This window comes from Bos grunniens, chromosome 12 (assembly GCF_055505025.1).
Source record: "Bos grunniens cultivar Pamir isolate PY7600 chromosome 12, Bosgru_T2T1.0, whole genome shotgun sequence".
NCBI lineage: Eukaryota > Metazoa > Chordata > Mammalia > Artiodactyla > Bovidae > Bos > Bos grunniens.
This window is the reverse complement of record NC_141176.1, coordinates 21,097,264-21,110,811: the sequence shown is the minus strand read 5'-3', so window position 1 is coordinate 21,110,811 and position 13,548 is coordinate 21,097,264. Positions and strand designations below refer to the sequence as shown.

Below are 13,548 nucleotides of genomic sequence, written 5' to 3'. Positions count from 1 at the left end.
AGAAAACTTAAGGTTTATCTCATCTGACCTTCCAAGATACCCATCCTTTAATTATGCTACCCACCCTTTAATTATGTACCCCACCAATTTCTTCCATGCTTCATGTAAAGGTTTTTATTTTTTTAAGATAAAGCCATTAATCCTTTTTTTTTTTTTTTCCTCTATGAGTGGCTAGAGCATGGGCTACTTTCAAGTCTCAAGATAAGGCCATAACTTTTCATATTACTTACTTTGAATATTTAACCTGTTTTGCTCTTTATATAACATGCTATCAACTCAAACTTCATAGATTTAGCTGTATTCCGGGTGCCTGAATTCTGTTACCTTTTAGAGAGTTGTATAATATTATGGTGGTTAGTTGTTATTAGTTTACAAGTACAGAGGAAGTAGGCATCAATTGGGCCGTGTTTTTGGAGAGTCTAAAAAGCATCTGCATACTTCTGTACATTATGTACACATACTTCTGTACAAAAGCAATTTTAGTCTGCTATATTTATTACTGAAAAAATTTAAAAATTTTCACTTGAACTTTTAACTGTTAGCTATATCCTATAGTGCTGATGTCTGATTGTCCTTAACTTGTTGCTAGTTTTCAAATTGTAATAGTAGAACATCACAGTTTAAATGTGAATGGCCAAATTTCATTTCTTCCATTTTGTGGGGGATTATATTCATATTTTATTCATACTCCTTTCAACATTGCACTTTCATAGAGCATAAGAACCTACTGGAGTCATTTCTTTGGGAACCCAGATTGCTGGAATGTTTATAACCCTTGTATTTATTAGGTTTTTTTTTTTTCCCTTGTTTTTCTTTTTTATTGTGAAAGAAATAACCTCTTATCCATTGTACCTAGGCCTGGATTGTTTGTTTTAGAAACAAACTATAATATTGTACTGATAAAATAATTTGCTAAGAGATTTTATATATCATAAAGCTGTTGATTTTTCATTTTCATTTCACTTTAAAAAATCTTCTCAAAGCAGTTTTTCTCTTTAAAAAAAAATTATACTGATATGTAACTATTTGTTAAAAAGAAATTGAGAGTGCTATTATACTTATTTTTTCATACAGGTTTAAAAAAAGAATGCTAATAGAACAACTGGAGAACTTCTTGGATGAAATTCATCGAAGAGCCAATCAGATCAACCATATTAATAGCAATTAAAAGAAAAGAGAATGTGGCCACTTATTTCACTACCTTCTCCAAATACAAAGTAAATACAAGACTGTTGTGATCTTGCATTCATTTTTTGACATGCATTGTTGGCTTTTTGAAATACTAAGAGCAAGTCTACAGATCCTTTTTCCATCATTTTACAGTGACCTTTTCTTCATTTTGGTTTATTTTTGTAATGTGAAAAGTATCACTCTAAAAAAAACATTTTTATTTAACAAACTAAAAATATTCCTCCAAATCTCTTGCTTGTCATTGACTCTTGCGTGTCAATTTCCCTCAGGTTCTATTTTCTTAAACCAACCTTCAAAATTGTCACCTCTGTTAAGGTTGAACTTTGCCAAAAAAATAAAAAAGTTACTTTGTAATTTTTGGGGAAAAAAAAGCACATACATTAAAACTAGGCGATGTTTTGTATATACAGTTATTTTGGATATATTATTGTAAGTTGTACAAATGTATTTTGAAGAATATTTAAGAAAAGCACTTTTGTTATTCCATCAATAAATGCTCTATTTTACTCTTGTGTGGTTTAGGAAATAATCACATTTAAAGTAATCATTTAAAACCATCTTAAGATAATGGAATTTTAAAGGCATTGCTTTTTAGCATTGGAAAAATACACCACTTGAAGTTCACATTTGTTAAACCTAACTGTAATGACATGTTACATAATCTGCATTGTCTTTTTACTCTATGTTCTTAGATTTTGTTGGCCACTCCGACACACTCCGTTTCTGCCTAGACAATGGAAACGTATCTGCAGATAGGCAGACTCTTAAAAGCTGTTTCAAAAGCAGACACCTTTGAACTCTATTGGTTTCCTTACTTCCTTTCCTTCAACCCCTCCCTTTTACTTTCTCACCAGGACTGTGGTGAAGCTGTCAGAGAGTTGTAAATTTGGGGGACACCACATACTCTGAAATGTGTAGCATTTAGCAGCCTGATGCCATGCTTGCAGAAGTCCCACAACAGACTGAAGGTTCCACGGATCTCTTTGTTCTGCTCTGCTGTTACACTTAAACTGTCCATTTCCTTTAGAAGCTAAATGGAAAGGAAACACATTTTAAATGACTTTGTCCATTCTGCATTCTCCCTGAGTTGTCCAGGATAAGGAAAAGGCAACGCAATTCACTGTCCACCCTCAGTCCACTGTGGCCTCACGTGTCCTTACTGAGGACTGTGAGCCTGTGGCCTGACTCACTCACCATTCATAGGTCACTGCTGTGCCTTTTAGTGCTTCGGGGATAACGAGTAGAAAAGAAGGCTAAAACACATTTAGATTAAAAGAGGGTAAAATAAATTTATAAAATTATGGCAAAGTGGAAGTATTTTTAGGTTCATAATATTTGAAAAACACATACCCTTATCTTTGTACACTTCAGCAGATCATTTTTTAAATTTCAGGGGTATAGGAAAATGAAATTGTAATTTTTGAAGAAAAGCATAGATAAAAGTGGAGAACATGCTTGAGCTCTGTTATTTCAGTGTAGGGGGTTCAAAACTCTCCCAATACTGAAGACAAATGCTGTCAAGAAAAAAACATAATGTAGTGTTACATAGTATTTTCATATGCAGTTCTTTAAACATTTTTTTTAAACCTCTTAAAAAATACCTCTGAGCAGGATATTACTTAGTAAGTGGAATTGTTAAGGTATTAATAGTTAGCTGCAGTCACATGGCTAAATTCAACATCAGATACACAAAATCCAGAATATATTGTCTGGTTTTAAATTACATATGTTTAGATTCTGAGATTAACAGAAGAGCTTTACAAGTCATTCAGATAAAAGTTAATATTTAACAAGAATGTTTAGTAAAGCAACTAAATATTCTGTCTGTTCCAACATTTGCCCACTTTTCCTTATCAGAATGTTCTTTCTTGCATTTCACAGATTGCTCATGAGGTGATCCTTTAGACCCTTGATCCTTAATATATTTCAGGGTATGAACCCTAGGTGGAGTTGGCAAGAAGCAGTTTGTGTTGTCTCCTCTTGTCCTTAATCTCTCTGCCACCATACTCTGTCTATGCTCTTACCCCAAAATACAGTCACAAGCTTTGAAACCCATAAAAATTCAAGCTTAATATTTCATTTCTTGCAGAGCTTTTTTTTATTTGTTTTTACAGATTAAGAAACTGGGCATGTTAGTTAAATTACTGAACTACTACAGCAAAGGGGAAGGGGGAGTACATGGAGGGGAATATCATGTCTTTTAGGTCCTTTAGATCACTGGATGGCTGACTGTAGGCTGGACAAGTGATGTTCTCCAACAGTTTAATCTTGAGGTGAAGATCATTTTTGGTAATGTTCTTACATGTGTCCCATTTGTCAACTGATTGAGTTATGATTTGCCCTTATCAGTAAGCTTCGTCAGTTTGGTATACTGGAGGCTGAGGCTCATTTCTGTCCTTTCATTACCCCGTCATCAGAAGAGTAGCGACTCGGCCTTGTGTGATGTGAGCAGGTACCTCCCAGGGAGAAAGGCAGAGAAACTCACGGGGACTATTGCGGATCATGGAACTGGTGTTGGATTATATTTTCATTCTGTTTATTAAGGCAGTTCTGAAAACTCTTTATCACAGAAACAGTGATGTATCCTTTACTAGTCAGTTCAAAGATTTTACATCATTTTATGCAGTTGAATTCCAGAAGAGAAACTGTTCTCTTAACTGTCATCAACCTTTATTGGCTATGAGCTTTTGACAGTGACCCTTCTGTTCAGGTTTAGTCCAGTCTCTTGTTTCTTGAGGGAGTAGAACCTGTCGTTCTTCATCTTCACTGTTTTTGACCTGTATCCTTTCTAAGAGAGGGCTCTCTGATACCTGTTCTGAGTGATAAGTGACATTTTCATCTGGTGAAATACTATGAGGATATATTCTGTTGATGGACTTTCTCTCCCCGCAATAATCCCTTAATAGATAATTCCCTAGTGAATGATTATCTTCATCCTTTTTGTCACAAGTGTCTTTGCTTTCTAGCACAAATTACAGCCGTACGCAAATGATTCTCAGATAAAATGATGTTGACAGTATTTCCTTAACGATTTGTGTAAAACCTATGCATAATTTTCATTATTCTAACTTGACATTTTTTCTCTCCATAAATAAAAATAATGCCTGATGTTTAGTTAAAGTAGATCCACTTTTGCTTGATTTTGTTAGTCCTGGTCCATCCTATTTATTTTTAACACATTGTTTAGACTTGCCAACAACTCTTTACTGAGAATCTCTCTTTTTTCCCCAGGCTGATAAGTAATTGCCAGAGAAGGTGGGGCAACATTAAGAGGAATCATTTGAATACTTTGTTCACTGTTGTTGAGACTTAAAGGACTTCTGCTTGTCCTTCTGATGTGCTAAGGCTCTGCCTGTACCATACCATCTTTGGATTAAGATGAGGTTGTATGGTAGGACAAGGCCTAGGGCAAATATTTGATTTCTGTGTAATTTCAACAAGCTTGAGGAAGATCAACAGAAAAGCTATAGAAACGCAGGTGCATTCCCTAGGATACTAGGGGCGCTGAGAGTACCAGGGGACAACTTGGACACTCGTGGCCTGAATGAACACCCTCAGCCTACAAGGCCCAGAAAGTTCAGCAACAATGGGGAAAAAAGATACATCGTTTATTTTACTTTCATCATTTTTTTTAAGTCCTCCCCAGAAGTAGAAACTTAAATTTTTAAATGGGCTGAGAGTAACAGAAGGCAGAAAAGCCACAAGAGGGTATTAGTCTCCTCAGTAGTTATGAAATATTCCCCTTTCTCAGGATACAGGACATAGCAACTGGGGAGCTTTGGAAGCACTACAGAAACCAGCTAAAAGGAATGCTTGTTTTAGGTTGGGGTGGACAAATGAGCCCTTGTTGCTAGAGAGGTGCTGATAAATATTTACATGAATCCTATCAAAAAACACTAATATACCTGTGTTCGGTTCTCTCAGGAAAAAGATGAACGGCCGATCCGCTTTAAAAATAGGAATCCGAGACCTTTTCAGTAACAACAGAGCTGCAGGAAAGATAAAAGAGTAGAATCCCATTGTATTTTCTCTTCATTTGAGGAAAGTCACTATTATAATTGGATACAAAGTCACTTGATTTTTGAAGAAATAAAAGCATCCTAATGATACAGCATTGTTTTAGTGTTATGATGGGGTGCAAATGGGAAAATTAAAAAGAAAAGATAGCACTTAGCCAACACTGTGTCCTATTCTCAGAATATTTCATGGAATAAATTCCTTCCTGAAGGTAATTTTCAGAATGACTATTCCTTATTTATGGGGTCATGGTGCAGATCCTTTTCAAAATGGCTCTTTTTCTCCCCTCATTTTCAAGAACTTGATTCTGTTAACCACCCCCCCCCCCCCGTTTTTCCGTTTTTTTTTTTTTTAATGCTCTTATCACATCTGGACATGGGATTTTAGTGGGAAGGCTTAGAAGTGTGAAGGCTGAACTGGATGAGTCTAACAAAGGGGGAGATGCGGGCCCGCAGCATTCCTGAGCACTGCTGACACCCAGTCCTCTTGGGCACACACCTGTGGCTGCAGATGCCTTGGTGCCTTCCTCTGAAACCTCGATCTTGGCTTTGTGGATCGCTTCAGAAACATAAAAGCCATCTTGGCCTAAGCAGAGGAAATAGAAATGGGATTATTTGCATTTTGTTGAAAGATGTGAGTACATTTTTAAAGAACAGAGTTATAGTCTTGCATGCTGCTTACTGTGGAAATAGGAAGAGATTTGGGAAATTTTAAGGTGCAGTATTTTATGCAACTTTCAAAGCCTCAAATTCGGTTAAGTATCCAATAAGTGAAAGTGTTAGTTGCTCAGTCGTGTCCAACTCAATTGCGGTCCCATGGACTGTAGCCCACCAGGATTCTCTGTCCATAGAATTCTCCAGGCAAGAATACTGGAGTGGGTTGCCATTCCCTTCTCCAGGGGATCTCCCCAACCCAAGTACTGAACCTGGGTCTCCTACATTGCAGACAGATACTTTACTGTCTGAGCCCCATCTACTAAATAATCCCACTCAATATTCAGGGCTGTGTCCCCATTTTTTCAAGTTAATTTTCAAGCCCAATTTCTAGTTACTGTTGAAATCTTTAGTATTTCTAAAATTTCGGTGTATAAGAATTGCCAGAGTATGTGTTAAAATGCAAATTCCAGAGCCCAGGAATCTGCACATTCAGCAAGCTTCTGAGATGACTTCCCTTGAATGCCTTCTTGGGCTGCATTTTAAGAGCCACTTTTAAATGACAGTCAGAGGTTTGTACTATGGGCTTTAAAAGGCAATGTATTAAAAATATCTCATGCCGCGTGACCGCATTCTGTATACTGAGCATATCAGTTATGCAATTACCTTGCCTCATGGGCTAGAGTCTGCAGAGAAAACGAGAGGTGAGAACTATAATGGTTGTATGTCAACAATTTCAAAGGCATCATAAGCTTAGCAAACAGGAATTTGAGTGGTGACGTTAGAGAAATGGACAGGTTTTTATAATTTAGCCATCCATCATGTTTAAACAGTTCGCTTGGTACTTGACACAAAAAATGAAAGTAAGAATCTTGAGAACGAGAAGAAACTAGAAATCCACACGCTTGACCAGAGGTCCTGTTGGGCAGATACAGGCGTTCTGACAGCAGGTACCTTGCCCATTTCCACTCAACCCTTCCACACGGATGCCACCACCTTGCAAAAGTGTGTTCTAGTTGATTCTAGCATGCCCTGGAAAGGGAGTGGTGTCAGGAGTCTTAAACATCGTGAGGGACATGCTGTATTCTGAGAGGGCTTCTCTGTTTTATCTTAGGATAAATTATTTTTGATTTCTCATACACAATACGAGGGGACGGTGAATGAGTGTTGTGAGAGAGTAAGACCAGCAGCGTACAGGATATGTGGCGTCTCATCTGTCTTTTACATAAGGGAATTGTGAGTTGGCTGTTTGCTGTAAGGAACAGATCTTTCTCAGTGCCAGTGAAGGGGACCAGACAAGGGCCAGAGGGAGAGAAAAATCAATGGAAACAGTCACTTGGCATCACTCAGCCTTCTGATTGGTTTTAGCAGTTGGTCTTTTTCAGTAGCATTTTTTAGATAATCTATGATCTATAGTCTGTCTCGCTAACTCCCTGAGCAAACTGAAATGTGGGACCCAAATTAGAACTGTGTGTATAAGGAATGGTTAATGGTCATGAGAAGGTTTTACTAATCTGTGACTTCATTACTATCTAGAATGGTATCCAAATATTTAATGAAATGAGCAGAGGTTCTCTATCAGCTAGAATATAGTTGAATACATTTGTGTTAGAGTCCAGATGCCCTGGCACAATGTGAGAAATGGTGCCAACTGGTTGGTATGAATGAGTTTTTCAGTAGATGACTTGGCTATTTCACTTTCTTGAAACTGCAACTGAGGAGCTTTTTTCTCCATCCTATTACAGGAGTGGCCCAAGAAGTGACATTTACATGTTTGCACAGACATAGGCTTAGACCCATAGCCTGGCATGCCTCGGCATCCTCATCTCCTATACATTTTATCTCTGGTAAGAGTTAACATTTCAGAAGACCAGCATTTGTCATCAAAACAAGGATTCAGGAGTCATATGTGGATTATGTTTTTCTTCTTGCTTGATCTTGTATTGCAGATCCCAATTTGCTTACTTCTGTTAAGTGGCTCTGGATATGTTATGCAATGAACTCAGCCTAGAGGATCCTCCTGGCTTTGGGCTTATTCTCTCCTGCAGTGTTGGCAACTGTCTAATGACACTGAGGGCCATTCAACCTGTTTCCCCAAAATCTGTTCCCAAGGTTGTTTACAGGTGCTATTCTGTATAAAGGGTTCCATGAGTAATAACATGGGAAATGCAAATTGAATAGGTTTGTGCTTTTGTTTTTAACAGTAGACTTCTTAGAGTTGTTCATTTGTTAATGTTCATGGTGTTCATAGCTCTACAGGAGCGTGGTCATATGTAGTGTTTAACCATGGAATGACACACGATCTCCTGTCCCCAAATTTACCAGGTTAGCATTCTACAGAACCTACTTTGGGAAGCTAGCCGCCTTCCCCTCAATAAACCCTTCCACTCCTATATTACATTTCAATATCCAAAGCAAATGAATAAACTCTTCTTCCATAACAGCTTCTGTGTTTCCATCTGAACCTTCCTTTTTGGATTGTAAGTTCCCAGAAAACAGAAGCTGTATTATTCTAAATACTTGTTACCTCGTTCAACTAGCATAATAGTGCTTGGCACACATAGGTGTATAGTGAATGTTGGACAAATGACTGAATACTGGGGGCTCGCTCCACACACTACATTTGTTTCATTTCCCCCATAAAAACAGCTGCCTTAATGTCCTTTAATCTGATTTTCACTCGTAAGGAAATGGTTGGTGTCTGTGGACTCAGGGGCGCAGCACAGGAGTCCTTGGCAAGTGTCATCTGAATGACTCAGAGCCCCCTTCCCCTTTGTTAGTGGAGCCCATGGTGCTTTGTATGTGGCCATACTCTCAGAAGGTTAAGGGTTTTCATAATGTGAGACTGTATAAACATAAGATTTGCAAAATGTAAACCGATTATCTGACATTCCATTGTCAGCTTCTCATCGTCACATCGTTGGCTGTGTCTTTTGTCTCCCCAGATATTATTACTTAATATTGGCAGTATTAATGCTTTGAAAAAGTTATCGCCAGGATCTGCTTCTAGTTTATCTTTCCCCTCTTCTTGTCACTTAGTTGTAGATGGAGAGTGTATCTCACATAGCAGCCAGCCCAGAATATACAGAGTGCCGGAAAGAACCTGAAATGGCCTCTGCAAGTAGGTGGTTAGTTCCTCTTTCTGTCCTTCTCATCTAGCCCTCTCCTCACATCTTGCTTTCTTGCCACTCTCCCAGCCAGCTTTGTTAAGGTGTAATTGGCATGTACAGTGTAAGTTTCAGGTGTATAATATGATGATTTTATGTATGTGTATATTGCAAATAAGATAATATACTTTATATCTGTACCCTTTGACCACCTTCAGCCATTCTCCCCACCCTGGCCACCACCACTGTGTACTCTGATTCTATGATTTTAGCTTTTTATTAGATTTAGATTTTAGATTATATATAGTATATGTGAGATCATACAGTATCTGTCTTTCTCTGACTTAATTCACTTATCGTAATGCACTCAGGGTTTTTCTATAATGTTGCAAATGGCAGGATTTTCTTCTTTTTATGGCCAAATAATATTCCACCGTATATGTTGACACTTAACTTTTTCCATGACTGTTCTAAACAATAGAACATGAGGGTGCAGATATCTCTGTGACACAATGATTTCATTTCCTTTGGATACATACCCAGATATGGAATTGCTGGATTATATAGAAGTTCTATTTTACTTTTTTGAGGAAACATGATACCGTTTTCCATAGTGGCCGCACCAGTTTACATTCCTCCAACAGTGCACGAGGGATCCCTTTTATCCACATTCTTACCAACACTTGATATTTCTTCTTGGCTATGGCGTACGGCTTGCAGGATCTTAGTTCCCTGACCAGGGGTCTAACCTGTGCCCTCAGCAGTGAGAGTGTGGAGTCCTAACCACTGAACTCTTGCCATTTCTTATCGTTTTGATAACAGCCATTTTCAAAGTTTCTGTTGAGAAATCCACTGGTTGTCTTATGGGGGTTCCTTGTACGTAACTCGTTTCTTCTCTTGTGTGCATGCTTAGTTGCTCAGTTGTGTCCAACTCTTTTAAACCCCATGGACTGCAGCCTGTCAGGCTCCTCTGTCCATGGGGATTCTCCAGGCAAGAGTACTGGAGTGGGTTGCCATTTCCTTTTTCAGGGCATCTTCCTAAGCCAGGGACTGAACCTGGGTCTCCTGCATTACAGGCAAATTCTTTACCATCTGAGCCATCAGGGAAGTCCCCTTTCTCTCTTGCTGCTTTCCAAATTCTTTGTCTTTGACTTTCGACTAATTATAACATGTTTCAGGGTAGCCCTATTTAAGTTCAACCTATTTGGGGTCATGGCCCTCAAAAATCTGGATGCCCATTTTTCTCTCCCAATTTTGGGAAGTTTTCAGCCAGTATTTCTTTAAATAGACTTTCTGTCCCTCTGTCTTCTCTTTCTGGGATTCCCATAGTGTATATATTGTTCCTTCCCATAGTATATATATTGCTGGCTTTGAAGAAAGCCAACTACCGTAGGCTTTCTTCACTGTATTCCTTTTTCTCCTCTTACTAGATAATTTCAAATGTAATTCACTGGGGTTTTTGTTTTTTCCTTTGCTTGATCAATTCTGCTGTTGAGGCTCTAATCTTCAGTGCAGTCACTGTATTAAGCGTTAGGATTTCTGTTTTGGTTTTCTGATAGTTTGTGTTTCTTTCTTGAACTTACTTATTTGTGCACTGTTTTCTCAATTTTGTCTGTCTGTGCATTCCTGTAGTTTACTGAACTTCTTTAAGAGGATTACTCAGAATTCTTTGTTAGTTCATAGATCTCCATTTCTCTATGAGAGTTGAGTGAGTGGGTATTAGTTGCTCATTCATGTCCGACTCTTTGCGACCCCATGGACTACAGCCTGCCAGGCTCCTCTGTCCATGGGATTCTCCAGGCAAGCATACTGCAGTTAGTTACTGGGGTTTTATTTGTTTCTTTCAGTTCTATCATGTTTTTCTAATCCTTCAAGCTCCTTCATTCCTTGCATTAACATCTATGTATTTAAAGTAAGCAGTCTGCTCTCCCAGACTTTATAGATTTGCTGTGGCAGGAAAAAGACCTTCACCAGTCAGCTCCCAGCAGCTATGGATGGGTGAGGCCTTCTATCAGGGTCTCTGTTTGAACAAGGCTACTGCGTACGCTCAGAGGTTGCAGGGGTTGCTGCTGGCTGGCTTCTTTGGTTGGGTGGGACTGCTGGCTAGACTGTGCGTTCAAGTGGAGCCACTGGGTAGGCTTCCTCTTTAGGTGGAGCTTCTGGCTATGTTTCATGGTTGGGTTGAGCTGCTAGTTTGGTAATCACCTCTGGTTGAGTGAGGTTGCAGGCTGTGTTCCCTGGCAGGATGGTATGATTGGGCAGTTGTGGGCTGGGCTCTGCAACCATTCCTGGTCAGATGGGGACTCAGGGTGTGTTTCCCAACTGGATGGTGCTATTGGCTGGGCTCTGTGTCAGGTGGGGCCACAGGCTGGGCTTTGGCTTGGTGGTACCATGAGTTGAGCTCCAAGGTCATCCACAGTCCCTGATCAGGCTTCCTGGTTATGTGGTGTCAGGGACTGTGCTCAACAGTTGGGCAGGGCGTCTGACTTAGCTCTGCCCAAGCACAGCCGTAGGACAGGCTTCTTGGCAATCTGGGTTCTCTGGCCAGGCTTCCTGCATGAGTGGGACATGAGACTATGCTTGGTGGTTAGGTTGGGCTGTGAACTTGCTTTCCTGCCTGGGTGAGTTGGGAGTATGGTGGCCCTTTCACCAGAGACCCAAATCCCATAAGAGCCAACTGAGCCCTCTGGCCAGATGGGGCCACTGGCTTGGCTCTGCCCATGGGCATTGCTCCTGGCTGGGGATTTTGCTCAGGTGCACTGCAGTATGCTCTTTTAAGGTGTAGGTGCTGAATGCTGTATGTAGGCTTTGCCCCCCTTCTCTATCTCTCTGATCCGTGAGGCAGGACCTGAGCGGATCTGCCAGGATGTGTCCTGAAACACTTGAATGAGCTGGATGAGCCAGATGTCCACCTTGGGCCTCTCTTCTCTCACTGGAGAAACCATGGACCAGGGGGCACTCTCGGTGCAGTGCTGCGTCAGCCTGGAGCGGGTGGTAATGTGGTCAGAAAGGAGCCATTCCTCTTACTTTCTTTTTATGCCTTTTTAAAAAAAGTATAACTTTATTTACTTTTGGCCGCACTGGGTCTTCATTGCTGCACGGGCTTTTTTCCAGTTACAGCAAGTGGGGGCTGCTCTCTAGCTGTGGTGTGCGGGCATCTTATGTTGCGGAGCACGGGCTGTGGGGCGCGTGGACTCGGCAGTTGTGGCTCTCAGGCACCAGAGCACAGGCTCAATAGCTGTAGTGCACGTGGGCTTAGTCGCTCTGCGGCGTGTGGGATCTTCCTAGCCCAGGGATCGAATCCATGTCTCCTACATGGGCAGGTGGAGTCTGTACCCCTGAGCCACCAGGAAAGCCATTTCTTCTTACTTTCTAACGTGGTCCTTCTCAGTCTCTGTGTTTCAGAGGGGTGCTTCAGCCTCACCCCCAGGTGAGGGCATTTCTACAATGTTGACGTATGTGTGGAGACTTGCTAGTTGGTCTTCTTGGGAAAGAGACTGAAGTCCCGAATGACCTATGTTGCTATCTTGATGACCTTCTGCAGCTCTACCCAATCACTGGTATGGCATAAGTTAACTTCAGTTCACAACCAAACAACTCTGGCTGGTTTGTTCATTCACATCATAGAAACAGGGAGCTTGTACGTCTTCCTGAGCAGAGGTTGGAAACCAGTCACAAAAGTTAAGAATAAGACAGTTTCTTCAAAGTTTCAAGTTTGTGCACAAGGACTGTTTCTTAGATTAGGAAGCTTGGGTTGGTATGAAAGCCTGCTGATCCTACAGGAAGTGGGACTGCTCAGAAAGTGGATCTCTAGCTGATGTCTTTAGTGTGAGTGACACTGGCATTATTCTTAAAAGCTTCATAACATGTAGTGCCAAGGTGGTATAGGGAGAAAAACAGCATAGGCCCAGCTGGGCGTTCTTCATGCAGCAAAAATAGGATTTGAGGCCATAAAAGAAGAAATGAGTGACTTTTTAAATGGAGAAGGGGAACTTGATTCTGGGCTTTGGTACCAAATAGAAAGAAAAAACCAAATGTTCCCAGTGGTTGCTGAGTGTCCATCAGTAGTACAAAACTATCTGCAGCCCCTTGTTAATTGTAGGATGGGAGACCAGCATTTTCTGATCACTTGCTCTCTGTCAAGCTCTCTTTGCTGTATGATAATTTGCTTTGCTGTATGATAATTTCATCTCTGCAAATAAGATGTGGGAGGTGGCTACCCCATTTTAGGCATGACACATCTATTGTTAGATTCAGTGGCCGTGTCTCCAGAATTAAGTCAACAGTCTACTTAGGCACAGAAGTAACTAGTCTATTGATCATATTTAAAGAAAAACATCAGAAAGCAGTATTTTAGACAGCTAACTCTATCTGTAAAAAGCCAGATATTAAATATTTTAGCCATTATAGAGCATATGGCATCTGTTGCAAAGTCTCAGTTCTGCCATTATAGCAGGAAAGCAGCCATGGGTGAGTTTAAATGAATGGGAGTGGCTGTGTTTCAATAAAACTTTATTTATAAAAACAGGTGGTAGGCCCTCATTTGGTGATCCCTATGTTAGAGGAATAAAACTTTATGG

General features: G+C 40.2%; 2 protein-coding genes across 13 annotated transcripts in view; one reads left to right on the top strand and one right to left on the bottom strand.

The window, feature by feature from the left end:
• The window catches only part of INTS6 (integrator complex subunit 6), a 107,150-nt gene that overhangs the window by 84,529 nt on the left and 9,073 nt on the right, over nt 1-13,548 (top strand). For 5 of the 10 annotated variants that reach the window (XM_086329170.1, XM_086329168.1, XM_086329167.1 and 2 more), the window contains one exon: nt 1,075-1,697. In XM_086329170.1, the coding sequence (XP_086185296.1) occupies nt 1,075-1,168 (94 nt within the window). In that variant the 3' untranslated portion in view covers nt 1,169-1,697. Of the gene's footprint in view, nt 1-1,074; nt 1,698-7,606; nt 7,709-13,548 lie in introns of those variants that run through there. The other 5 variants (XR_015137997.1, XR_015137995.1, XR_015137993.1 and 2 more) reach the window with 2 other exon arrangements.
• SERPINE3 (serpin family E member 3) overlaps nt 2,461-13,548 on the bottom strand; it is a 31,540-nt gene continuing 20,452 nt past the window's right edge. The window contains exons 7-9 of one of the 3 annotated variants that reach the window (XM_086329178.1): nt 5,707-5,793; nt 5,097-5,180; nt 2,461-4,006 (exon numbers count right to left, since the gene is read on the bottom strand). In XM_086329178.1, the coding sequence (XP_086185304.1) occupies nt 3,855-4,006; nt 5,097-5,180; nt 5,707-5,793 (323 nt within the window). In that variant the 3' untranslated portion in view covers nt 2,461-3,854. Of the gene's footprint in view, nt 5,181-5,706; nt 5,794-13,548 lie in introns of all 3 variants that reach the window. The other 2 variants (XM_086329179.1, XM_086329177.1) reach the window with 2 other exon arrangements.